The sequence below is a fragment of the Pithys albifrons genome, chromosome 3, assembly GCF_047495875.1.
Source record: "Pithys albifrons albifrons isolate INPA30051 chromosome 3, PitAlb_v1, whole genome shotgun sequence".
In the NCBI taxonomy this organism is placed as follows: domain Eukaryota; kingdom Metazoa; phylum Chordata; class Aves; order Passeriformes; family Thamnophilidae; genus Pithys; species Pithys albifrons.
The window spans coordinates 1,686,447-1,713,627 of NC_092460.1; the positions used below are offsets into that span (position 1 = coordinate 1,686,447).

At 50.7% G+C, this 27,181-nt stretch overlaps 1 protein-coding gene across 6 annotated transcripts in view; it reads right to left on the bottom strand.

Moving 5' to 3' along the window:
• Positions 1-27,181, bottom strand: part of ITPR1 (inositol 1,4,5-trisphosphate receptor type 1) — a 182,875-nt gene that overhangs the window by 19,957 nt on the left and 135,737 nt on the right. For all 6 annotated transcript variants that reach the window (XM_071550192.1, XM_071550193.1, XM_071550191.1 and 3 more), the window contains 14 exons: positions 23,747-23,927; positions 22,901-23,154; positions 20,409-20,609; positions 19,068-19,178; positions 17,685-17,780; positions 16,793-16,915; positions 15,648-15,752; positions 14,530-14,722; positions 11,216-11,338; positions 8,036-8,211; positions 6,732-6,896; positions 4,950-5,145; positions 3,833-3,934; positions 1,751-1,890 (listed from right to left, as the gene is read on the bottom strand). In XM_071550192.1, the coding sequence (XP_071406293.1) occupies positions 1,751-1,890; positions 3,833-3,934; positions 4,950-5,145; positions 6,732-6,896; positions 8,036-8,211; positions 11,216-11,338; positions 14,530-14,722; positions 15,648-15,752; positions 16,793-16,915; positions 17,685-17,780; positions 19,068-19,178; positions 20,409-20,609; positions 22,901-23,154; positions 23,747-23,927 (2,166 nt within the window). The remainder of the gene's footprint in view (positions 1-1,750; positions 1,891-3,832; positions 3,935-4,949; positions 5,146-6,731; positions 6,897-8,035; positions 8,212-11,215; positions 11,339-14,529; positions 14,723-15,647; positions 15,753-16,792; positions 16,916-17,684; positions 17,781-19,067; positions 19,179-20,408; positions 20,610-22,900; positions 23,155-23,746; positions 23,928-27,181) is intronic.

Genomic DNA, 27,181 nt, shown 5'->3' on the forward strand with positions numbered 1-27,181 from the left:
GGCAGGGACACCTCCCACCAGCCCAGGCTGCTCCAAGCCCTGTCCAACCTGGCCTGGGACACTCCCAGAGGTGGGGCAGCCACAGCTGCTCTGCCCAACCTGTGCCAGGGCCTGCCCACCCTCTCAGCCAAGAATTGATGGCACAAATATTTAAGCAGCAGCTACAGGGGCAGCTTTGGGTCTTATGCAAAATTCCTGCTCCTTTGGGCTGCCCCACTCCTGCCCCTTTGGGCTGCCCCACTCCTGCTCCTTTGGGCTGCCCCACTCCTGCCCCTTTGGGCTGCCCCACTCCTGCCCCTTTGGGCTGCCCCACTCCTGCCCCTTTGGGCTGCCCCACTCCTGCCCCTTTGGGCTGCCCCACTCCTGCTCCTTTCTCTTGGGCTGCCCCACTCCTGCCCCTTTGGGCTGCCCCACTCCTGCCCCTTTGGGCTGCCCCACTCCTGCCCCTTTGGGCTGCCCCACTCCTGCCCCTTTGGGCTGCCCCACTCCTGCTCCTTTGGGCTGCCCCACTCCTGCTCCTTTGGGCTGCCCCACTCCTGCCCCTTTGGGCTGCCCCACTCCTGCTCTCTTGGGTTGCCCCATTCCTGCTCCTTTTGGGCTGCCCCACTCCTGCCCCTTTGGGCTGCCCCACTCCTGCTCCTTTGGGCTGCCCCACTCCTGCCCCTTTGGGCTGCCCCACTCCTGCTCCTTTGGGCTGCCCCATTCCTGCTCTCTTGGGTTGCCCCACTCCTGCCCCTTTGGGCTGCCCCACTCCCGCTCCTTCTCTTGGGCTGCCCCACTCCTGCCCCTTTGAGCTGCCCCACTCCTGCTCCTTTGGGCTGCCCCACTCCTGCTCCTTTGGGCTGCCCCACTCCTGCTCCTTTGGGCTGCCCCACTCCTGCTCCTTTGGGCTGCCCCACTCCTGCTCCTTTGGGCTGCCCCATTCCTGCTCTCTTGGGTTGCCCCATTCCTGCTCCTTTGGGCTGCCCCACTCCTGCTCCTTTGGGCTGCCCCACTCCTGCTCCTTTGGGCTGCCCCACTCCTGCTCCTTCTCTTGGGCTGCCCCACTCCTGCTCCTTTGGGCTGCCCCACTCCTGCTCTCTTGGGCTGCCCCACTCCTGCCCCTTTGGGCTGCCCCACTCCTGGTCCTTTGGGCTGCCCCACTCCTGCCCCTTTGGGCTGCCCCATTCCTGCTCTCTTGGGCTGCCCCACTCCTGCCCCTTTGGGCTGCCCCACTCCTGCTCCTTTGGGCTGCCCCACTCCTGCCCCTTTGGGCTGCCCCACTCCTGCCCCTTTGGGCTGCCCCACTCCTGCTCTCTTAGGCTGCCCCACTCCTGCTCCTTTGGGCTGCCCCATTCCTGCTCCTTTAGGCTGCCCCACTCCTGCCCCTTTGGGCTGCCCCACTCCTGCCCCTTTGGGCTGCCCCACTCCTGCCCCTTTGGGCTGCCCCACTCCTGCTCCTTTCTCTTGGGCTGCCCCACTCCTGTCCCTTTGGGCTGCCCCATTCCTGCTCTCTTGGGCTGCCCCACTCCTGTCCCTTTGGGCTGCCCCATTCCTGCTCCTTTGGGCTGCCCCACTGCTGCCCCTTTGGGCTGCCCCACTCCTGCCCCTTTCATGTGATCCCACAGAGGTTTCCCTGTGCCACACCAAGCCGAGCATGCTCCTTGCTGTTCCCACATGTGTTTCAAGGCAGTGCACACACATTTTCCCCAGCAGAAGATCCCAGCCCTGCATGGTTCTCACTCCTCCGCCCCCACCAGTGATAATTTACCTCTTTGGAAGGTTTCCTGAGCACATCACCTACTCCACCCCCACTCCTGAGCCCGTGACTCAGTACAGTAACAATGCACATCAGCAGCGTCTCGCACGTATGCTCCTTGTTCTCTTCCTCCATCTCTTCAGTGAGCAGCTCTGGGAATGCAGCAAGCAAAGGCACGTTGCAAAGCCAAGATTAGCTCTAAATCATCCCCTCCATTCTGTGCTGGTTATGCTCTCTCCCCTGAAGTTGCCAGCCCATGTTGCAAAGCCCTGTAGGTCCCCCAAAGAATCCCAGAGTGTTTGGGGTTGGAAGAGACTTCTGGAGATCACCCAAGGCAGGGTCACCTGGAGCAGGTGACACAGGTGGGGTTGGGATGTCCCCAGAGAGGGAGAATCCACCCCCTCCCTGGGCAGCTGTTCCAGGACTCTCCAACCTCCATGGAGAGGAGCTCTCCCCCATGCTGAGGTGGAACTTGTTGTGTTTCAGTTCATGGCCATTGCTCCTTGTCCTGTCACTGGCACCACAGAGTAGAGCCTGGAGCCACCCTCCTGATATCCCCTGGAGATATTTGTATGGATTGATGAGATCCCTTCTCAATGTTTTCTCCTCTAGGTTGAACAGGCCTTAAACAGTCTCCCCTCACCAGAGAGATGCTCCAGACCCTTCAGCATCTTTGTGGCCTCCCCTGGACTCTCTCCAGCCAGCACAGGAGCAGATCTCGTCCCTGCCCTCCTCTCCCCACCACCAGTTTGCTTTTGTGCTTGGCCTGCTGCCTGTGACTTGGTTAAATCCTCTTCCCATCCCTGTTCACATGCACAGCTCCCATCACCAGCTGCCTGTTTATACAGAATCCGAGCTTTTTGACAGCTCAGAGGACAAAGTGTTGCCTCTTCCACTCTCCCTTGGTGCCTGACAGATTGCACAGCCTTTGGGCTGCACTCAAAATGGCAACTTCCACTTGGAGCTTTCAAATGGCTAAAATATCACTGCTTGTGGAAACAGCACTTTGCTAGAAAAGCAACACGCTTTTTCTGACCTTCTCTTCACTTGGCTGAAGGCTCCAACTTCACAGTTTCACTTGCAGAACTGCTAGAATTAATTCTCCAACCTCATACGCTCTCCCTGTACCCATTAAAAGCCTCATGACCTTCATTTCATCCCAGAAATGCTCAGGAGCAGCTCCCACCTTCCCCAAGGGAGCCCTGGAGAGGCCTGAACCCTGTGCAGTCCTGAACCAGCCAACACCCAAGAGCAATGGCCAACGTGAACATCTCTGGCCACATCAGACCCCGGCACCAGGTTGATTATTTGTGCTGTAAAAACATCTCTGGAGTTTTCCTTCCTGTGGCTGAAGTGGAGGAGCTGAATAAAGCAGCTTTTCTTGTGCCAAAGCTGAAACTGAGTTTCTCAAAGAGGATATTTCTCCTCCTGTAGCCATTGAGGCTCATGCTCATTGCTGACCTTTGAGGGCCATGCAAGAGCTGCACTTCTCAGAGGAACAGCCCTGTCCTGTCTGCCCCTCCAGCCAGCACCGTAAATCTCCAACAAGTAAATCACATTTTCTAGGAAATAAAACTGAAATATTTCAATACCCAAGTAATAGCTCACTTTTTGGATCTCCAAACCCCCCAAACCTACTCTGTCCACTTAATCCTTTGAGTACTTACTTCCTGATATGATACTAAACCCAGTTTCCTCAGTTTGCCAGATAGAATAATGCTGCCAATAAACCATATTTCACAGGGCATTATGCTCTGAGCTCACATTTAATAGCCTGATGTTTTAAAATAATAAAACTTTGCAAAGAGGCAAACTGCATCACTTCCTTCTCCTATTGATGGAGAAAATTAAAGAGTATGACAGTGTTTCATAAAGTCTGGTTTAGTTCTAAGTTTAATCACTTCATGTAATAAATGTTATTTATGCTGTTGGCATAAATTAATGATATTTCAAGTAAGTTTCATGACAGCTTTGTTCCCAAATTTATTCCAGAGGATTTTGTACAGAAATTATTATTTTTTTTTTAATTAAAGGTGCTTAACTAGGAAAAAAAAGTGGAGATTCCGAGTTAGGAGTTGCAGTGCAGATACTCACGCTCTGAAGGGATGATGGAAGAGCAGTTCTCACTGCTCCCTGCTTTGCACACGTCTGAGTAGAGGAACTCTCCAGTCATGGTCTCCCCTGGCTCTGTGCGATCTAAACCCAGGAAATGGGCCATCAAGGGCATGGTTAACACCTGCAAGGTGAGTGCCCACCTACCAGGACACCCCTTCACACCCAGGTGCAGTTCCAGGCTCACAGTTGGGATTATCCTTGAGGTTAGAAGAGCACAGAGCTTTCTCCTTTACATGCACCCTCCTTTTTATTTCATAGAATCAGAGAATCCTTTAGGTTGGCAAAGCCCTCCCAGCCCATGGAGCCCACCCTGTGCCCAATGCCCACCTTGGCAAAGCCCTCCCAGCCCCTGGAGCCCACCCTGTGCCTGATGCCCACCTTGGCAAAGCCCTCCCAGCCCCTGGAGCCCACCCTGTGCCTGATGCCCACCTTGGCAAAGCCCTGCCAGCCCTTGGAGCCCACCCTGTGCCTGATGCCCACCTTGGCAAAGCTCTGCCAGCCCATGGAGCCCACCCTGTGCCCAATGCCCACCTTGGCAAAGCCCTCCCAGCCCCTGGAGCCCACCCTGTGCCTGATGCCCACCTTGGCAAAGCCCTCCCAGCCCCTGGAGCCCACCCTGTGCCTGATGCCCACCTTGGAAAAGCCCTCCTAGACCATGGAGCCCACCCTGTGCCCGATGCCCACCTTGGCAAAGCCCTCCCAGCCCCTGGAGCCCACCCTGTGCCCAATGCCCACCTTGGCAAAGCCCTCCCAGCCCATGGAGCCCACCCTGTGCCCAATGCCCACCTTGGCAAAGCCCTCCCAGCCCATGGAGCCCACCGTGTTCCCAATGCCCACCTTGTCCCCAGACCAGAGCACTCAGTGCCACAGCCAGTCCTGCCTTGGGCACCTCCAGGGCTGGGCACTTCAAACCTCCCTTGGCAGCCCCTTCAAGTGCCTGACCACCCTTTCCATGGAGAAATTCCTGCTGATGTCCCACCTGCCCCTCCCCTGGCACAGCCTGAGGCCGTTTCCCCTTGTCCTGCCAATGCCCCAGGGAATAACAGCCCATTCCTTTCTCCAGCACAACCCCTGGAGATGAGCACCCGGCACTGACCTGGCAGCAAGGTCTCGTTAGGGAGCTTGTCTACTTCCAGGATGAAGTCATCTTTGAAGAAGAGGTAGCCCACGATGGAGAACAGGTAGACCAGGATGAGGGCCAGCACAGCAGTGAGGATGATGGAGCGCCCATTGCGGGTCACGCTCTTGATGACGTTGAGCAAAGTCTCTTCCCGGTACACGAGGTCAAAGAGCTGAGGACAACCAACAACAGCAAGTGTGGCATCAGCACCACTGTGGCATCATTCCTGGTGCCGTGCCCTCCTCCTCACTGGCACTGCTGTCCTGAGCAGCAGCTGGGGAAGGAGCCCCTGCCTGGCGAGGGAAGTGCTGAACACACCAAGCTGCTGACACAGCCTGTTCTGCCCTTCTTACAGAACTGCCTGTCCCATCACAGCCTCCAAACAGCTCGTTTCAAACTGCAATTAGTTTGAGTTTACTGAGTGTGTAATTGCATAATATCTTTTCCCCAAATTCTGTTTAAATTTCTTTGCTGACATTTCCTTCATTTTTATGGCTCTGGGTCTGGGACAACCCACAGCAGAGCCCAGGCAGGTTGTGGCTAACCTGGTTGCCAATCACAGAACAGGTGTTTGTTAAATTGGACCTACATGAACATAGAAAATACCCAGCTCAGGTACCAGAGGATGTGGCAAACATCAAACAAAGGGCCAAAAATAGCATGTTCTGAATGGGATTTAAGGTTTGCTTCGACAATGAGACATTTTCTCCACCAACACTACATCTACTCCTTCAGTGCTTATTCTTAGCAGCTTTGTGCAGAGCAGGCTGATTCCACCCCAGCCAGGAGAAACACCTCTGCCAGATCTGTGTCTGTCATGTCAGGCTGCAGTCTGGATACAGCCTGAGCAGACATTCCTAAGTTATCCATCCAGCTGCTCAAAAAGCAGGGACACTGTGTTATAGTTATTGAAAATAAAATGGTAAAGCACCTTAAAGACTGAGTGTCTTCCTCATAGCGTGGTAACTCCAAGAGTGCCTCCTGTCCCACTAACATTTCTATGGCTAGATTCTTCCAGGATTTTTTTCTTCATATACATGAGCTTAAAAAGACCTTTACCAGGTATTGAAATGAATCAGAGTTATGACATTTTGGATTGAAACCTGAACCTGAGCAGCCTGAGAAGAGGCCCAACATACAGAGAAATACTAAATACCTCCATTGCAACTGCATCCACATTTACTGTAATGACCTATTTAACAACATTTAACCTGAAACAACCCTTGTATAACACTTGGGAACAACAAAAAGGTCTTTGCCTGTACAAGACATAGAATGGTTTGTGTTGGAAGGGACCTCAAAGCCCATCCCATCCCATCCCTGCCATGGGCAGGGACACCTCCCACCAGCCCAGGCTGCTCCAAGCCCTGTCCAACCTGGCCTGGGACACTCCCAGGGCTGGGGCAGCCACAGCTTCTCTGGGCACCTGTGCCAGGGCCTGCCCACCCTCCCAGGGAGGAATTTCTTCCCCAAATCTAACCTAAATCTCTCCTCTCTTCCTTTAAAGCCACCCCCCTGCCCTGTGACTGTGTGTCCCTGTAAGAAGTCACACAGCAGAAGGAACGTGGCAGGAGTCCCACAGTCTCCCACCAAAACTTCTGCCAAGGAAAACCTTCAGTGTGCAGCTCTTCCCAGAGCCTGTACAGCAGCTTCCCAGCAGATAAACAGAAAGTGCTTTTGTGTGACACATCTGGATATGCCAGAGATGGGACTTCACAAACTGACAGGGAAACATTCCCAGGCCAGGAAAACACCTACCAAGAGGCTGTAAAAGAACTCGTGCACGAAGAGCCCCAGGGCACAGATGAGCAGGTACAGCAGGTGATAGAGGAACTCCACATCCATGATCATGGCCTTGTATCCTCGAGTGAAGGTCCCACAGTTACCCACAAAACTCATCAGAAAGATGATTTTATTACAAACCTAAGGGAGAAAAAAACATGAATTAGTTACATGTGCCTTTTCAGGAAAAACTTGCAATTTTTCCAAGCTGGAGACAACTCCAGGATGGGATCAACAAATGTCAGCATTTCCCACGTCAGTAAAACCTGCTCCTTGTTGTGTTTTCTGCCCAGCTGAGACTGAGCCCAAACTCCAACTGCTCATGTCCACTATAACCTGTGCCCTGCCTGCCCTCCCAGCTTGGTGTCAAAGGGCATCAAGACTAAGACTTAAAGAAGGTGGTAAAAACACTCCCTGGTGTGAGTGATAAACCTCCTAAAAAACCTCAACCACCAAAGGCTCCTGTTCAAAGGATTAAGCAAGTGCTCCAGATCCCTCAGCAATTCCCTCTGGGATAAGACACCCAGAAATCCTCCTGTGGGCCATCAACACCAAGGAAAGGTGCCTTGACTTACTGGGCACCTGCTAAATGCCCCAATTACCAGTTCCCTCTGCTCCTGCCCTGTTCCCTGGAGCAGAGCCCGACCCCCCCTGGCTCCCCACTGCTGGCAGGGATTGCACAGAGCCAGAAGGTCCCCCTGAGCCTCCTTTTCTCCAGGCTGAGCCCCCCCCAGCTGCTCCTATGATATTTGGTGAATCTCATACAATTCCATAAATGCTTCAGCTCAGCCCCTGAACAGAGACAGGTTTGGGTGAATAACCATGTGCTTTAGGTCCCACAGACTTCCCATTCCTGGCTGGAGCAGGAGCTGTTTCCAGACTGAGCAAAACCTTAGAGCTGTCCCCAGCCTGGGCAACCAGGATTAAATCACAGGATCAGCTGGGCTGGAAGAGACCTCTGAGATCATGAAGTCCAACTCTTGATCCAACCCCACTTTGATTACCAGATCATGGCACTCAGTGCCACATCCAGTCTTATCCTAAAAACCTCCAGGGATGGGGAGTCTGCCACCTCTCTGGGCAGCCCATTCCAATGCCTGAGCACTTTCTCTACAAAGACTTTCCTTCTAAATGAACAGCAGCAGACCCTTCGCCAGGAGCAGCCCCCGAGGGGATCACTCCCCCCACCAGCCCCACCACAGCAGCCCAGGCCATTTTTGCCCCATGTCTTCATGCACACAAGGAGCAAGAGAAGATAACAAAGCCCACTCAGTTCTTACATTGAATGCCCCCAGAAGGAAGAGAGTGGGCTGTAACCCCACGGAGAAGATGAGGCGCAGGATGGTGGAGGCGATGAGGGCGCGGATGCCGTGCGGCTTGGGCAGCGCGATGACGATGGCCAGCGAGATGAGCATGGCTGTCCACAGCAGCCCTGACAGGTGGGGCTCCAGCGTGCCTGGGGAGGAGGAGCAGACCCATCTCAACACCTCTAGAACCAAACTGGCCAGTAAATGCCATTTATTCCATCTTTGGCAGAGCATCACTCAGCCTCGTGTTCAGCCACTGCTGATTCCAAAGCAGCCAGTGGGACATCTCAGCCCAACACCTTCAGCAGAGTTTAATCACAAACTTGTTACTAAGTTATTATATAAATATAACTATTACAGGATTCTTCATTTTCCTGTTCATGGCTGGTACACCTGAATGCTGAGAGACCTTTTGCAGGTGGGACAGCCCTGAAGCTCCTCCAGGTTTGGAGCCACAGTGGAGTCTCCTGAAATCCTTCTGGACAAACCCTTGTACCAGTTTTTGTCATCTCTTGCTATTCCTGCTTCTAGTTTGACTGTCCCATGAGACTGGCTGCTTACATAACATTGAACCCATGTTGCTAAAAATACACTCCCCTGAAAGAGCCATAAAAAATATTCAGCCAAAAATACCATTTTCACCCTGGCTTTATGCAGAAGAAGACACCTCTTTCTTCAAACTGACATAATTTTTGTCTTCAAGCAACTTGTTCCTCAACAGAGAGAAAGGCCAGACCTCCCAGATTTCACAGCACTCTGCAGCCCTTCTGCAAACACGGACTCAGAGAACTTCTGTCTCGCTGGCAGGATCCTCACTGAGGGCTTTGTCCTCCCCCTCCCAAACTCAGGCAGCTCAGGAAATATTGCTCTCATCTGACTGCCATGAGCAGCCTTTTAATTTTGTTCCAAGTCACTGTAGATTAATAAAGACAGCAGAGGATGGATGGAAATTAAAACTTAATGAGTGTAAAGCTGAGCAGCTGTTGGTGCTGCCTGCAGGGAGTCTGGAGTCTCAGGGTGGCACTGCCACCAGAGCTGCCACACAGCACAGGGTGCAGAGCCTGGCACAGTCACCCCAGCACGGGAGGGCAGAGGGGAAAAGAGGCAGCTTCCCTAGGGATGACTCAGGAATTGTTGGGAGGAGCAGTCCTGAGGGATCCCACCTGCCCAGGTGTCTGAGCATGCCAGGATCACACAGCATGGGAATGGATTTGCTGTCACGAGTTGCAACAGTTCCCAGCAGGCCTGAAGAAATACCTGGAGTTAAGGAAGTCCTCAGAAATACCTGGAGTTAATGGATCCCCACCTGGGCCAGGCCCAGGAGCCCAGGCTGGCCAGCAGGGACAGTGCCAGCACCTCAGTGGGACCCAGGTCATGTCACCTGCACACAGAGCAGGGCTCAGGTCACAGGGTCCTCCCTCCTTCCCGGGGACAGGGAGAGCTGGGAACACACTGGGAGCAGCATCCTTGCCCTTGGCAGGTGAAGCCAAGGGCTGGTCCCTCACAACTGTCTGCACCAACCTGACCCAAAGCCTTGCTGGGAGCACGTGGGGTCATTACACCACCACAGGCAGGAGGAACGTGCAGCCAGTGGGAAGTTCTCCCTGTCTCTGGAATTCTCACCATTCCAGTACTGAATTCCAGACCTCCAGTTTTGTTTCTGCTCCTCAAGTCAGAAGTTTTACAGCTTCTGCTACTGTCAGATGCTCATCAGCTGCTCAGTTCACCGTGTCTGAGCAGCTCAAGACACTGACAACTTCCCCCAAACAGTCTGTTTGGAAGAGTCTTTTTTTTAAGCTAAATATAAGATGCACATGTATTTATTTATTTTACTTCTCTGATTCTAACTAGCAGAGGAACAGATTTTATGATAATGTTACCTAAAAAAAAACTTCAAATATGTAGGGTAGGGCACCTTCAAAATGCCAAAGATCCCCCCCAGGTCTTGCAATTTATAATCCCAAGGAATTCCTTTGCCCAGCAGCTCTCCTGGCAGCCATAAAGACAGACCTTTTACCTTGGGATCTCTGAAACCAGAGAGAGAAAATCAGCTGCTCCTGGGGCTTGTTGAAGCCTTCCAGGCAGGAGGGATTTGGGCAGCCTCACCCTGCTGACAAAGGTACCACAGTCTGGTGGCACTGAGGGCAGGAGGTAAAACTGTTCTCATCCCACTCTCCAAAACACTGGATTTTGGTCTAAAATATCCTTCTGACAGGCTTTATCAGGATGCAAACCCCCTAAACACAAGGAAAGGGCTCCTAGCTAGACATTCCCTTCACACCACTCTGCAAACAACACACACCACAGAGATTCCCAAGAATATCTCCAGATTTCCCAGTTCCTGCTGACACAACTCCAACCCTCCAGCTGCCCTGGGGAGCAGCTCTTGGGAGAGGCTGGATCTGAGGATGAGCAGCTGGATCTCACCAGGATCTACTGAGCTGGCTACAAGAGCCACCAGTGGCACACAAAGCCCTGGGCTGGATCAGAGGCAACTTCCACGGGCCCTGGTACAGCAGAGTGGTGCAATCCCACAGGAGTTATCCCAGAACTGGGGGCAGGAATGCTGGGAAGCCCTGCAAGGGCAAGGGAGCTCAGAGCAGCACGTTGGTCCTGAGCCAGGGGCCAGGCTGCTCCTCATTCCCTGGGGGAACCTCTGCCCTCTCTGCTCCTGGGGGTGAGGGAGCCCTGGAAATGGGCTCTTTTTCCATGTCCTCCATCAATTTCTAATGGCACTTCACCCCTGTCCCCTGCCCTGGCACAGCAGGGTGATGCCACCCACCCCCAGCACTGGGAGGCCTCGTGGAACCAGGAAAACTGTGTGGAAAATGTCATTAATAAAACAACAAATCCAACATCTTGCCTATTTTTAGTTCAATACTTAATTGCAGAATTTAAACCAAAGTAGAACATTCAAGTAATTAAAGGTGGATGTTTGTCTTGGGTAATTTTTTCCCCTAGGAAAAAGCAGGGCTCTGTATTTTCCTTACAAATGCCTCAAGAAAGAGTAACAACAGCACAATTTAAATCAAGGCAATTAAAAAAGCTAATTTCTGTTCTCCTGCCCCCTCTGGCAGAGACACGAGTGGGGGGCAGAGTTTGGCTCATTACACCCTCTTTGTTCAGCTGCTTTTGTATGTTAAGTGTTGGTACCTCCTCGGATTCCTTTGAAGGGATAGAAAAAGGCCACGAGCAGGTTCATGAGGACAGCCAGGTTGAAGGAAATGCTGCTCCAGAAGGACATGTTCCTGGCACACCAGTACAGGAAAGGCTGAGCTACAAAAGAGCAAAAGAATTCTTTTTAATGGAGTGTTAAAAAAAAAAAAGAGGCCTACATAGAAAATTTTTTCAGTTTTCCAGTTTGCCCAAAAGCACAGCATCCACAGGAACAACATTCATGCCTTGTTTTGAAGTTTATTTGATTATTCTTCATCTTGGGGGTAACTTCAAGTTTCCTAAGTGGTGTTTTCAGGCAAAGGATTCAAACATGGCTTAGCAGCAGCAAGAGAACAAGTTCAGAAGCTGCAGAGATCAAGGACTTCAGGCTTCCCTCAATAACACATTGGTACTCAGAGTCCCACCAAGAACAATTAGGAGGAGGAAAACAAACAGTGAGGTCCAGCCCCATCCCTCTGTTTCAGCTGCACACTGACATTCTTCCTGTTACACTGAAATACTTTCCAAAGACTCCTGGTTTGCATAATCCCTGCAGAACCACGAGGCAGAAAGCAGGACTGTTCCCTCTCTGAAGTGGTCATGGACCAAGAGCTGACAGGAAGGTGAGAGCTGCCCTGCAGTAACTCCCTCTGCATCCAGGAGTTCCCTCTGCATCCAGGAGTTCCCTCTGCATCCAGGAATTCCCTCTCCATCCCGGAATTCCCTCTCCATCCCGGAATTCCCTCTCCATCCCGGAATTCCCTCTGCATCCCGGAATTCCCTCTGCATCCCGGAATTCCCTCTGCATCCAGTAGTTCCCTCTGCATCCAGTAGTTCCCTCTGCATCCAGTAGTTCCCTCTGCATCCCGTAACTCCCTCTGCATCCCGTAACTCCCTCTGCATCCCGTAACTCCCTCTGCATCCCGTAACTCCCTCTGCATCCCGTAACTCCCTCTGCATCCCGTAACTCCCTCTGCATCCCGTAACTCCCTCTGCATCCCGTAACTCCCTCTGCATCCCGTAACTCCCTCTGCATCCCGTAACTCCCTCTGCATCCAGTAGTTCCCTCTGCATCCAGTAGTTCCCTCTGCATCCAGTAGTTCCCTCTGCATCCAGTAGTTTCCTCTGCATCCAGTAGTTCCCTCTGCATCCAGGAATTCCCTCTGCATCCAGGAATCCCCTGGTTCCAGCTCCTGCAGCCTTGGGGCACAGCCAACTGTGTCCCCCTGAAAGCCAGAGTGGTGCAACGAAGGCTCTCAAAGCAGGGACAGGACTGTTCTCCCCCTTGGAAGGAGGAGGCAGAGTGTTTATGTAGCAGAGAGCAAAGGAAAACTCACAGAATTTAGAGACAGGTGAAAATGCAGCTTTGGGGGCTGAAGAGGAATTTAATGAATGCAGCAAGTCTGAGCCAGCACCTCTCCAAAAAATCCCCCCCTGTAGCACCCTGAGCACAAAACAGGATAAGGAATTCCACATTATACCGAGTGTATTTCTCATTATACTGAGCTGAAATGCACCTTTATTGAAATGCATTGAGCAGCTGAATGCAAAGGGCCAAAAACACAAACCAAAAAGGGGCAAATGCCAGAATTATCAGCTTCAGTGCATCTAATAAGCCAGGCACTTGTTAAGCCTCCCCCAAATGTGATGCAGCAATGTGTGGTTAAATATACATACACTGCTCTCTGTACTATGCCTGTTCTCAATTTCATTTTAACTGGAAGAATTTGTAAGGAGGTTGAATTAATTTCTATGAAACTGTTACATGAAGGGTCATTATAAAGGGCCAGGTTTAACTTTAAACCTTCCTTTGGGCACGGACCTGACTCTGCCCTGGGTTGTGCTTCTGCCTGACTTTAGCAGACTCATTTCCATCCCTAATTAACAACTGGGACACTTCTGGCACTCATATTATGGACCAACACCATGAGCTGAAGGGTGAAGTGCATGGGCCTTTACAAAGACTTTTTTAAAAAGTGGTTTTGAGGTTTGAATAATCTCTGAGTGGCACCACCTGAGCACACAGAGCATTGCCAGAGGTACAACATAAACTCTGGGGACCAGCTGAGAAACAGCTGTATGAATGCAGAAAATCACTCAGAGGCCAAACAGGACCTGAATATTAGAGACAGAACAAATTATTCCAGGTTCTGAAGGAAAAAAACCATCTTTACTGCTGCAGGTGGATCTTGATTAACTTGTGGCCTGTTGTTAATGATGAATGTCTTCACAGCTTGCTTGGAGACAGCCCCAGAGACAAAGTGACTCAACAAAACCCAACAGAATATATGGATGCCGTCGAAGTAGCCAGTTTGTTTAGGATCTCATGTATTCCCATATTTCTTGCAGAGCTCTGCAGTGATTTTAGGCAGCACATCTGCCCTAGGAGGGGGTTCCACACCAGTCTGTGCTCTGAAGCTAAAACCTGGAGCTGAGCTGATGCAAAGCAGTGGTGTCAGATGGCAGGGGCTGGGGGGAGCAGGAGCTTCCTGTCTTATCTCTCACATTTCAGAGGGTCACTGTTGGCAAATCCCAACCACCCACCACTGAGGCTGAGCCTCAGCTGCAGCATTTGGCCTTCAGTAAAACAAGAAATCAGCTTCTAAAAAGAAAAAAAACCCAAGCAAATGAGTTAGAAAGTTTACAGGGGATGTGGTGGCACTGCATGAATTAAAATATCATTCTAAGGATTTCCTACCTGCCACTGGGAATCTCAGAGGGAAAGCAGAGCTTGGAAATTCTTGCTGTCAGGTATTTTAGCATCACAGGGCTGGAAGGGGCTTAGCAGCCTGTCAGCCAGTTAATTCCTTGCCCAGAGAAAGAACCAGTTCTGCTTCACTGTTACTGGGAAATGCATGTTTAACCTGCTCTTATGCTGGAGATGCCAAAGTCCACAGAATCATTAAGGTTGGAAAAGGCATTGAAGATCATCAAGTGCAGCCTCGCTCCTTCCTCCTCCCTGAACAGGTGGGAATCCAGCCCAGGGAAGGAGAACAGGCCACTGCTCCCTTCAGCTGTGTCCTCTCCCTTTCTCCCTGCCACATTCTCACTTAAGCAAAACCTCCCCAGATTTGTTCCTTCCTGTTGGATCTTAAAAAAGACGACCTGTGCTCCTTCCTCCTGCTCTGCCCTGGATCCCCTCCAGAGGGTCCATATTGCTGCAGCACTCACTGCCTCCATCTCAGCCTCCTGCCATCATGCAGAGCAGCAGCTCTCGCAAACAATCATCGAGGTTGTTGCCACACTGGGAACCATCTGCCACCCACGGAGCGTTTCAAAGCCCCGAATGCCACCCGGCAGCACCAACCTACCTCGCAGCTTCTTCTGCCAGTTCATCTCGTTGAAGAGGTCCTCGGACTTGAGGAAGAAGTCGTTGATCTTGCTGCCCTGCTCGTCCCTCTCCGTGGTGTAGTAGATGCGCAGCTTGGACTCCTTGGTGAGGAACTCACAGATGCTGGGCACGGGGAACACGATCTGCTCCATGGTCCGGTCCGACCTGACAATCTGAACAGCAGCCTCCTCAGTCCTGCCCAGTTCTCACAGGATTTATTTCTTCATTTGCTGCTTTTTTTCCTCCCCTTTCAAACATGTAAACCCTTGGACACATTTCTGTACCAGAGTAGCTCGATAGAGGCTTCACTTTGTTTCTTTTTCAAAGCAGGTCTGTGTTTAGCCCCAAGACTAATTTCTGTGCCATGGTCTTATCCTGGCAGTACTGTCTGAGCTGGAATTTCCAGGGGGCCCAGTGAATCCTGCACCAAAGCTGGGATGGATTTCAGAGCAACGTGGTCACCCAGTTCAGGAATGCTGGAAAACTTTAGCCACGTGCAAATACGAGGAATAATGGTCATATCTGCATTGCTTATTAGAGTTTTGTGAAGTCATGTCAGCACAGAACAGCTTGGGTTGGAAGGGACCTTAAAGATCAACCAGTTCCCTGTCCATGGGCAGGGACACCTCCCACTAGATCAGGTTACTCCAAGCCCTGTCTGACCTGGCCTGGGACACTTCCAGGGATGGGGCAGCCACAGCTTCTCTGGGCAACCTCCCTATTTGTGAGCATCTTACTTTTATAAAGCTCTTAGATGGTACACGAGGCCAAATTGCCACCAGAATGCAGAAGGAGTGGCAAAAGCTATGACAAACTTCATGGATTCAGCACCAGCACCGGCCAAATTGTAACAGAAGTGAAGCCACACTTGTGCTGCCAAGAGAGCTCTGCTCAGCTCCATCCCAGAGCCCACACAGACAGCTCAGAGCAGCCCCCCCGGCGCTGCCAGAACACTCAGTAAGGGAATGGCTGCAGGGACACTCCGTGGCAGGGGCCACAGTGCACACACACAGGTACCAGTGCAGAGGGAGGGCACGTGGGAGGCACACAGGGCTGGGCTGCCCTGCTTCCCTCCCCAGGGGATCCCCCTCCTGGTACCTCGATCTGCGCCGTGTGCTTGGCGTAGAACTCCAGAGCCTCATCCCCCTCGATCTGACCTCCTGGCTTCAGCATGTTCTGCAGCTCCTTGTTGTGACGAGCCAACTGAAAGAAAGGAATGCACAGGGAGTGGGAGACACCAGATGTCTCTCTGTGATATTAAATTTCTGATTTTTGGCATAAAAAAAGAAATAGTACACAGTCAGCTGCTAGGAAAGGGCAAAGTTGACAGAAGGCTTGTTCTGTTCCAACGAGACACCCTGCAGCTCTATTTTGGGAGCAAGTCAGGATGATTCAAATATGTATTTTTTTAATTACCAGTGTTGTATTCCTCTTTTCCTCATCCTCTCCTACCCTTTGCCTGGCTTGGGAATCTTTCTGAACGTTCACATTGGGTCTGTCCTTCTCCACCCACCCTAACCCAAAGGGGTGCTCATCACCCAAGGATCCAGGCAGGGAGAAAGAATTTGCATCAACTGAACAGCAGATGCACAGACAAGTGCTCCAAAAATGCTGCTGGATGCTCCAAATCCATCCTGCAGCACAGTGATGGGCTGTCTGCTCAGATACTAAAGGAACAAGAAGTCTGTAAGGCAGTGAGAGATGCAGCATCAATATATAGTGTGGATTTAGATATATTTTCCCTCCCTTTTTTTAACCTTTGTTTTTTTTACCTTTTACCTTTGGTAAAAAAATCCCTTTGGTTTTTTACCTTCAAACACACATTGTCTCAATACAACAGCCCTGCCTGGCTCCAGCAGAGAGAGAAAGTGGCAAGGGCTGAGATTTCTGCTCACACTTTAATTGATCAGTGAGTAGCATTTCTTTGGGAGTATAAAGTAACCTTTGATACAGCTGAAAAATAATACACTGCTGCTGAGTGCTGCCAAGAGCTGAGTCACATGTCTTCAGAAACTTGGTCCAGAGCCTGCCTGCTCCCTCTTAGAAAAGAAAATTCCCCAAATTCTCCTGTATTATAGAATTTTCATTTCTGATTAAGGATTGGGATTTGCTCTGGTAACAAGGAAACGTGCAGTGAGTTTGTCTCAGAGATGAGCCACGAAAACAGTTCCAGGGAAAAGCAGAGTCTGGGTGTTCCCAGGTTGTGACTCATGGTGCTACCAAAGCTGCAGGTGACACTCTACCTGATGAGCCAAGATATAAATGTTGTGTCCCACGTTCCTTGGAGATGCTGCAACATCTTCCCCATTCTCTCCATCCTCAAATTCCACTTCCCCCTGCAGATAAGCCTTCTTGATCACTTCCACCTGGAAGAGGACAGAGGCCAGTGAGGAAGAGGCTTAGGCAAAGTGTGGACAGGGTCAAGGGGAGCAGAGCATGGACATTCAAAGGAAGGTCAGTGGGTTTCTCAAGACCAGGATAAGCAGGAGGCCTGACCTCAGCCTCAGCCCAGCTCACTGACACAAGAGACCAAGCCTTTGGCTGCCCATATCCTGGGCCACCCTCTCCTCATGCTCCATCACATCCTGACCTCTGGCTGCTGCTCTGAGCACCGACACACACCAGCACTGCTTCAGCTGTGCTTGGCATCTCCTGCTTGTGTTTGCACCAGTGACGACATGAACCAACCCCAAACCCTGCTGTGCTCTCCTGGACAGCTCTTAAAGCACAAGAAATTTGCATTTCTCTGTCTCCTGAGCAGATGATTTCCCCGTGCAGACACCTGTCAGTGGGAGGTGTCCCTACCCATGGCAGGGGTTGGAACAAGGTGAGCTTTAAGGTCCCTTCCAACACAAACCATTCCATGATTCCAGAGTGTCAGGTGATGCCCTTCCCTGCCTCACACAGGATGATGGATCTCTCCTCCACAGCACTTCTCAGATCAACTGGGATACCTGGGCACTGGGCTGAGCCAGTTCCTGTGGATGTTGCTCTCATTCAACCAACCCCTTGAAAGGATTTCCAGTTACCAGCAAGCTCCTGCAGCACCTCTGGGGTGGACATGGTCATCCCAGTGTCCCCAGTGCTGCAGTACCAGGACTGACCAGGGTCACTGGGAGCGAGCCAGGGCCTCACCAGCTCCTTGGGCCTCATGTTGTAGAGGATCCTCTCGGCGTTCTCGCTGTCGTGCCTGCTCTCCATGATGGCCAGGAGCAGCTTGGAGGCATTGTTCTGAGGGCAGGCAGAAACACCAATCACTGCCAGGAGCCAAGAAATGAGGCACCCAGCCCGAGTGCCAGCACCCCCAGGGCCAGGAAGGTCCTTCAGAACCTGGGTCCTACATCTGTGAGCCACGACAGAGCAGGACAGTCCCAGCCAGCCACCACAGGGCTCCTCCAGCCCCACCTCACCAAGCCCTCCCTCTCCTCTTATTATTGACCTATACAACCTGATAGGATTTTTTACCAGTTCAATTCCCAAATCTCACTTACTGGGAGACATCAGTTTAACCCAGTCAAGGTTTAGATTTCCAAAATGCTGCTCCTTGGAGCTTGTGTTGGTTTGTTTGGTTTGAAGGATGCTGCAGCATCACCACAAGCTCTGAGCTCCCAAGTGGTGCAGCTCAGCTTTGCTGAAGATGCTGCTGATTAAATCAGGGGACAGGCAGGGCTGAAGACACTGATGTGCTTTGCTGCTTTTAACTGAGCTCACTCTGCAGGCTCCTCTGGCCAAGAACCAGAGGGAGGAAATGGGAAACTACCACAAGGCACCAGACTACTTTAATACGAACAATTAAGATTAAAATCCATCATGCCTGACAATAAAACCCAATAAAAGTATTTAATTTTGAAGTATAATGCTAATTGAGTCTAAAAGCATTTTTTATTTACAATAATAAAAAACCCACATTACCCATAATAATGGTGTGAGTCGGCAACGGAAAACAAGGAGACATTGCAGGGAAAGTCAGGGCAATAAGTCAGAAAGGAAACATTTCTCAGGCACAGGCTGAAGCAGGAGTGCTCTGGGACTGCTGTTGCCAGAAGGGAACCTGCTGCTGTATTTTGAAACCAGCACCAGGGCTAATTATTTCAGCATTAATATGAACAGCCCTAAAGAACTGGTGATGATTTAACATCTACTGCTTTAACAACAGCAATAAAGGATGAGGAAACCAGTTGTAACACGAGAAATTTCAGTTCCATTGTGTGTGTCAGAGCTCAGCAACAACAGAAAAGTTTTCATCAGCTTTAAATTTTTAACAGGAAATTATTTTAGGGTTCTTCAGTGTATCCTGACTGCCTGCATCCCCCATGGGAGAACTGGTGACTCCATGTCATCATTTAAAAGATGAAATACCTGCAACAAACAATCTTTGGGCACTGCCTCCAGCTCTCTGAAGTGTATCATTTTTTGGCAGTTATGAATATTGGGATATAATAAACACCCACATAATCCCAACAATAAAATTATGTTTCATCTCACTGTGAGTGTGAATTGCACAAAACATTGACTTGCCTTCAGCTCCAACACCAGGTCCATCCTCTTCTTTCCCAGAGGGTTGATGTCATTGAGAATTAATGCTGTGATGATGTCAATGCCATTGGACTCGTGAGTAGCAATGCAGTTCTGGCCAAAGAAAATTCATCAGACTTCACTAATTGTCTGCACTAAACCCCAGCCTGGGCTGCTGACCCTGCCAGAACAGCACAGTCCCCTCTGTCATCCCCTCGAGATGGACAAACTGGGCAGAAAGCTCCAGGCAGTGGAACAATGAAAGACAGAGGCATTTTGGTCCAAGCTTTTCCCCTCCTCAGCCATGTCCTGCTGGAACCTCCCAGCCTCAGGAAGCACCACAGCTGATAAACAAAGCACTTCCATGCCCAAGTGCCCAGGCTGGACATGCAGCTAAAGAAAAACACTGTTTTACTGAGAGTAGGGAGAGTTTTCTTTATTTGAGGTGTGCCAATCAACACCTGCTTCAGCCCTGTCTGCCCAAAGAATGGGGATGTGCATGACCTTCTCTAACCCTTTTTCCCTGCTTTTGGAAGGGTCTGCAACTAAAATGGGCAACCCAACAGCAGCTTGCTGGCTTCAAAATCCAGAGCCCTGCTCTGTCATCCAGCTCCACACCTACATCTCAAGGGTTTTACTCCACCTGGTCCATGTAACAGAGACACTGTCACGACCTGACAGGCACAGCCTCACGTGTTGTCTCACAGAGATAGGGTTTCATCTGACCTCTACTCTGTTCAGCTTTGCTCTAAAGTCCTTTGGAGTGCACAAAGAAAAGGCACTTCAAAGGACAGATATACCCAAAGACTTTTTGGAAAGTCACATCCCAGTCTTTATGGACAATACTATGGTTCCAATGGCATAGAAATGGAGAAAATAAGCAGAAACTGGCACAGGTGCCCAGAGAGGCTGTGGCTGCCCCATCCCTGGAAGTGTCCCAGGCCAGGTTGGACAGGGCTTGGAGCCCCCTGGGCTGGTGGGAGGTGTCCCTGCCCATGGCAGGGGGTGGCACTGGATGGTGTTTGAAGTCCCTTCCAACCCAAACAGTCCTATGATTCTGTGAAGTATAAAAATTCTCCACTTTCCCTGTCTGTCAAGTCTAATAAACCAGCTTAAATCCCAGCAAAGCAGCAATATCTCTACTGCTTTGAGAGGTTTGACTCTGCAGGGGAGGCCCTGAGAAAGGGAAGCTGGTTATGATGAGTTTATAAAGGAAAACCCCTCAATCTGTAGGGCAAATAAAGTGGGCAGCACTGTGAGACACCAGCAGTGTGGCAGTGCCCAGGCCAGCAGGGCTGGGGTCCAGGGCAAAGGGGGATGCCCTGCCCAGCCCCAGATGGGTACCTGGTTCTCGTGGCAGGGCCCCTGGCAGTACTCAGTCAAACTCTCCAGGGTCTGGTTGATCAGGGCCACGTTCTTCTCGTTGATGTACAGCCCCAGCAGCCCCAGGCCCCCAGTTGTGCTCCCACAGATACAGTCCAGGAACTGCAGAGTCTCACACACCAGGTTGTAGTTGGTCTTGTTGTTCTGGCAGCGCAGGAAATTCTGTGAGGGGAGTGACAAAGCCATGAGGGAAGGGGGGAAAAAAGCATCCAAACTGCTGCTTGTTGACAGTAATTCTTAAGTTCCTCTATCCCTAATTGCTCTGCATGGTGGGTTGCTCTGGGCTCACTGTACAAGCAGTGAAGGCTCTGCCAGGGTTTATTTGCAACGTGCTGCTCTCCTGAGCAGCTTGGGGGCTTCACCCTGTGCAGAGGCCAAGCAGCAATAAACTGAGTGCATCCAATAAACAGAGGGCACCCATTAGAGCCTGAAACCCAGCACAGAACAGGCCCTTCAGTGAGGAGCAGAAAGCTCTCCTGAGCCTGGAGGTTCCTTCCACCTGCTGCATTCACTGCCAACCACCACTCATGGCCCTCTCCTCCCCTTCTCCAAGCTGGGAGCAGCAATTCTGTGCTGGCTGTGGCCTCACTCACAGCAGCTCAAAGGCACCTGATGCACACCTTGAAAGCAGCCTTGAAACACACTCCTCTCCACTGCATTTCTTGCCACATAATTACTGTAATTTCTGCTTGAAGCTGCTGATGAGGAGCAGCTCCTCTAATGAAACACTGTATTTATTGGTGTGGATTTAACAGGTTTCTGCTTTCCTCTATTCCAAATGCAAAAACTCCAACAAAATCCAACCAAAACTAAAGGACAATTAATGAAAACCCATTTCCCAGTGAGTTGGATGCTGTTTGGCAGTGCATTCCCAGCAGTACTGAGAACATTGACAGCCACTACCACTTTCTTTTCCTTGAAGTTTCAGCAGGAAAAATCTTATTGTAGCAGGTAATTCTCTTAATTCTAACAGGCAACAACACTCCCAAGGTGAAAAACCCCTCAGAGAACAAGAGCCAAGGGACTGTGGGGCCAGCAGGGGCTTTTCTGCCAGCCCAGAGCAGCACTGGCCCTGACTGCCCCCAGTGTCTGCTCAGACTTGGAATTCTTTCCAGGCAAACAGAAACTGCAGATTCAATGGAAAGCAAAGCTAAAAAAGGAAAATGCTGTCTATGAATGCAGACTAAAGGTGACAGTGATTCAGCACATTTCAGCTGATTGCTCGTTTAGTATCCTGACTTCTGATTAACTTGTCAGAACATAAAGGTTGATGCTACAGAAATCAGAGCTCGTGCCTTCCCTCCAGGGTAAAAAGCAAAAATAAAGGATAACGCTGAAAGTGGTGAAATAAAATGTTCTCTAGCTGCAGCACAGCATTTATGGTGATTATAGCTGGGTTTGTACCTGAGCTGCTTCATCATTTGTAAACACAAAGGAGGGAGGAGGAATGAGGCACAGGAGGACATGGTTAGATGGGCTAAAACAAGGGGAAGAACAAAACTGTAGAAAACAAGGTCCTGCTGCACTGCGAGAAACTGCCCCGGGGGGTGTCTCTGAGATTCCCTTCTGGACTCAGGAGCCCAGGACCAAACCCAGCATTCCACATGGAGCCTGGGCCATCCAGCTTGCTTAGATGTTTCCTAATCCAATTCTCCTCCACCAAGGGGAATTCTTTCTTGCTCCAGACCTCACCACTGGTCTTGAGGATGTAGGGCTGGTGAAGGGCAGTGAAGAGCAAAGTGAAGGTGGCACTGAGCACCCTGAACTTCTCCGTGTCCTTTGTCACCAGGGTCTCTGCCCATTCTGCAGCACACCTGTGCTGTCCCCATGCTGTGAGCACAACCCAGAAATTCTTCTTATTGCCCTTCATGTCCCTCACCAGATTCAGCTCCAGCTGAGGCTTTCCTGAAACCATCCCCAATGTGTTCAACTCCAGACATGTGAACAGACCCATGGAAACCCAGGAGAACCTGTTCACTGGAAAGCAGCATATGCTCAAGGGCTGCTTTATTTTCCTACATGACTTTGTTCCTTCCCCTCTCAAAAGCAGATCAGTAACTTCACAGCAGAAGACCTGCAGACTCTTTAAAAAACCCCAACAAGTGTTAGACCCTGAGATCAGCTCAGCTGGTTAAAACTTGGTTGTAACAATGCCAAGGTCACGGGTTCAAGCCCATGTATGGGCTTGAACTGAAGAGCTGGACTCGATGATCCTTGTGGGTCCCTTCCAACTCAGAACGGTCTGTGATTCTAATCCCATCACCTAATTACATACATTGAAAAGACCACCAAGCCCTGGATAACTGAACTTCTCTCTACCAGCCCAGCAAGTTATAAGTACTTTTTTTTGAGATTAACTTCAAGGCCAAAGAAAACAGTTGGTCACACAATCCATGAAGAAGGCCTGTGGTTAGGGAGGTGATGTGAGCTGAGCACTCGTGCCCAGGCGGTACCTGCAGGTCGCGGTTGTGGTTCTCACAGAGCAGCTGCAGGAACCGGAGGATGGGCTGCATGATGGAGATGACAGCACTCATCTCCAGGTCATCCTTGCCCTTGTCTGCTGCAGCCTGTGCTCCCTCCCCTGCCGAGTAGTGCTCCTCAGGGTCGGCCTCCCTGCGGTATGTGTTGTACGCCTTGCGCGTGGCCGCCGACGCCTCCAGCAGCTGGTCCCGCACCTCCTCTGTGATCTGGGCCATGGGCTCCCTCACTGCAACACACAGCACACACCTCCCATGGGGCAGCTGCGGCCAGGGCACCACCACAGCCATGCACAGGCTCCCCCCACAGCTCCAGGCACGGGCCAGCAGTTCACGGCAGCTCTGCGGTGAGTACGTTTAGTGTGGGGTGAGTGTCTCTCTGCACCTTGTGTGCCAACCACAGGAACGTTCTAAACCCAGGCAGTATTAACTGGTTAGGGCACACACATCTAGCACTACACCAGGAGTTATGGTAAGAGGACCTGCTTTAGATGAAAATCAGGATTTCTCCAGGTATTGTTAGAGAAGGCACTGACCACAACCCACAGTCCAGGGTCGTTAATACAGGTCAGATCTGGGCAGCTTGTCACGAGAGACAAGGTGGCAGAGTCTCATCTCAAACACTTTTCATCATTTCACTAGCACAGCCTCCCAAATGGATGAAGAGGGGTTGAAGCTCTTGAAATCCCAAGCCAGGGCACCACTGATCTCTGAACTTTGCTCTGTGGGATCAGAGATCACAACATTATTGCATCAGCTGAACCGAGTTCAGAACACACTTCACTCCCTGGTGGCTTCAGAAAGGGAACAACTGGCGATTACCTCTTTTCCTGTTGGGTACATCTCTGTCTGAGTCTTCATCTTTCTTTTTGTTTCCCAGGTCACTGGTGTTGACTGTGACAGTTGTCTTGATTTCTTGCTGTGCCACTTTCATGCGATCGTAAAAAACCTTAAAGAACTTCTCGGATTTCTTGTCTTCCGTCAGTCGGCAGAAGAAGGAATGCTATGGGAGAAAACCAACAGGATCTGTGCCTGATCCAGACTATCCCACCTTCCTGCACTGACTGGCACCCTGGAGGACTGGCAGGTTAATTAGTTGCCAGCAAACTGAAACCCAGAGCACTGGAAACTTGTACTTTATTGCTCAGGAAGCCCCAGTGTCTCAGCTTTAAGTCCCTTATTAATGACTCCAAATACATCATTAAAGAGAATGAGGGCAATAAATCACAGCAGCCCTGAGAGATTTGGGCAGCACACCTTCAATGAGGGAACTAAGGCAAGTACCATGAATGAAGGTAAAGGAAGGTGGAATTTCCTATAATTTGATTCTCAGGTCAGAAACAAAAGAGCATGAGCAAAATACAGTGGAAAAAGAACTGTCCTGCCTTCCCACCCTCCCATCCAAGGGACTGAGTCATAACAGGCAAGAGCCAAAGTTAATCACGGCCCAGAAATGTACAAACAGGGCGATGTCGTGAGGGACATCTCGTGCTGAGCTCCCACTGCCCTGCCTGCAGCATTCCCACTCCTTTGAATTCCCACTCCAATATATCTTAAGTGACAGAAAAACTCAAAGCACTGAATACTTTTAAGAAGGTTTATTACTTTTCTTCTGCCCATATGTGCACAGAGACAGAAAGTTCTTCCTAAAATCGAGGGGAATACAAATCATGTACAGGTCAAAAAGGAGCCAACACAGTGAGTGCTCAGACAACTCTTGATGAAACCAATATGCTGTTACATAAATCAGGACCAGAGCTTAAACACGACTGAAGGATGAACTTGTAAGTGGGTCACCTTATGCAGAGCATTATGAAATTAGTTAGCATTCTGCAGTGGCTCCCCATCCAACAGCTCTACAAGATGAATAGGAATGAAGCCTGATTTATTGAACAAACAAATTAGAAAGGGAACAGCAGCATCTCCTGCCCGCTCTGCTCAGAGAGGAGCACCCAGGCCGTGGCTGGGGCTGCCTTTGATCACTCCTGAGCAGCTGCAGTTGCAACACTGAGTGACTTTGAACACTCCTCAAGTGGTGTCTTTGATTACAGGCAGAGGAGGAGCTGGGCTATTTAAAGAGCTTGGTCAATACTCACAATAGCCCTCCCACCACTGGGATACCTCCCACCCACCCAGAGCAGCTCAGGTAACTCCCGAGAGAGTGTTCTCACTTCTGGTGATTAACAGAGAGGAGGAACCCAGAACAGGCCTCCCACAGCCACAGAACCACTCACACAGTACCCCCCTTCCAACACCCCTTCAAAGACTCCAGCAAACAGCTGCCACAGCCCTGCAGGACATGCCCTCTGCCCAGAGTGCTGGGCCTGTGACAGGCCAGAAGATCATCTGGTTGCACAACCCATTCAATAGTATCTGTTGAATTATTATCTAATCCAAGACCGTGTATCAAGAATATTACTGTTTTCTCATGGTTTTAAACTAAAAGGGGTCAAATTAGATTAGATATATTGAAGAAATCCTTCCCTGTGAGGGTGGGCAGGCCCTGGCACAGGTGCCCAGAGCAGCTGTGGCTGCCCCATCCCTGGGAGTGTCCCAGGCCAGGCTGGACAGGGCTTGGAGCAGCCTGGGCTGGTGGGAGGTGTCCCTGCCCATGGCAGGGGGTGGAACAGGATGAGTTTTAAGGTCCCTTTCAACACAAACCACTCTGAGATTTTATGATTCTATAAAATACACACAAAAAATCCCAACCTTGGTCTGAATAAATTCACTTATCCAGACTTTTTTATTTTTCATTCTGAACTGTTTTTTTGACCTGGCCAGACCCAATGGACAGAACACTCAAATCACAATCAGAACCAAGACATGCATTAACTGGTTTCCTTGAGCTGCTGAGCAGTAACCAAACCCCTAAATCACTGGGCTGTTTGGGCAGCCAAGCCCAAACTAAGACTGTTCCATGGTGTCTGCAAGGACAGACAGAGGAAGACTTTGCATCTAAGGGGCACCTTGGAAGTTTTACTCTACCAGTATAACACATAATAATAACAATTCTGTACACACAGACCAGCACAGACCACAGGCTCTAGAAAGGGCAACCACTTTCCGAGACATGCCATGATTTGCTCATCAGGCAGTGCTGGGTGTCACCTGCTGTCACCTGCTGTCACCTGGCTGCACATCTCCAGAGCCTGGGCATGGGGAGTGTCCCTGTGATGAACCCATGGTGGAGGAGAAGCTTCTTCTAATGAGCCAGACCAAGGAAATACCTTGTATGAGAGTAATTATTGCTGACAAACTGGATTTTTGTCATCCTTTCAAGCTTCTTAACTGACTTTCCACTGCACTTCAGAGAAAAAACCCGAGTGAAAGGAGCATTTCCAGTAAAGGTTTTTGTGCATGCTGTGCATACACCCAAGGGGTGTCACAGAGTGATTGTTTCAGTTTGGGTCAGGATGCCTAACACCTTCACACATATGAATCAGCCACATGCCAGTATCAAAGATACTGTATTTTAGGAGGTGTGATCTTGCAAGTTGCGCTTGAGCAGGTAATGGGTGGTGATAATTATGACAGAAATCCTAAAATTTTATTTACAGATATAGCCTCGCAGCAAAAGGTGGAGAAGGCTCCCTCTTTAAAATGGAAATGGAGTGGCCATTTTGGAGCACCGTCTGCCAGGGTCCTGGGGTGCTCTCTGCCATCCTGTGCCCACAGCAAGGCTGCTAAAGAGCAAGTGAGGAGGAACAGCCACCTCCACACTCGTACATGTGCCTGCAGAACAGAGCTCCAAAGGCAGCCCTGGCATCAGCCACCCCTGAGGGGTCAGGCACCACCAGGCTGGGGCTTGGGGTCTCCTAAAGCCCCCCAGCAGGACAGGGAACTGTCACCTGTGACACACACACATGGCCCAGCAGGAGGTACCAGAGGAAAAGCTGCCTGAAAGGGAAGGGGAGAGAAAAGCTCTGTCTCATCCCTGAGACACTGACAGTGAAAGCTGGAGAGGGAGTTGTGACAAAGGCTGGAGTGACAGGACAAGGAGAATGGCTTCCCACTGCCAGAGGGCAGGGTTAGGAGAGATACTGGGGAGAAATCCCTCCCTGGGAGGGTGGGCAGGCCCTGGCACAGGTGCCCAGAGAAGCTGTGGCTGCCCCATCCCTGGGAGTGTCCCAGGCCAGGTTGGACAGGGCTTGGAGCACCCTGGGCTGGTGGGAGGTGTCCCTGCCCATGGCAGGGGTGGGATGGGATGATGTTCGAGGTCCCTTCCAACCCAAACCATCCTGGGATTCTCAGAGTGCA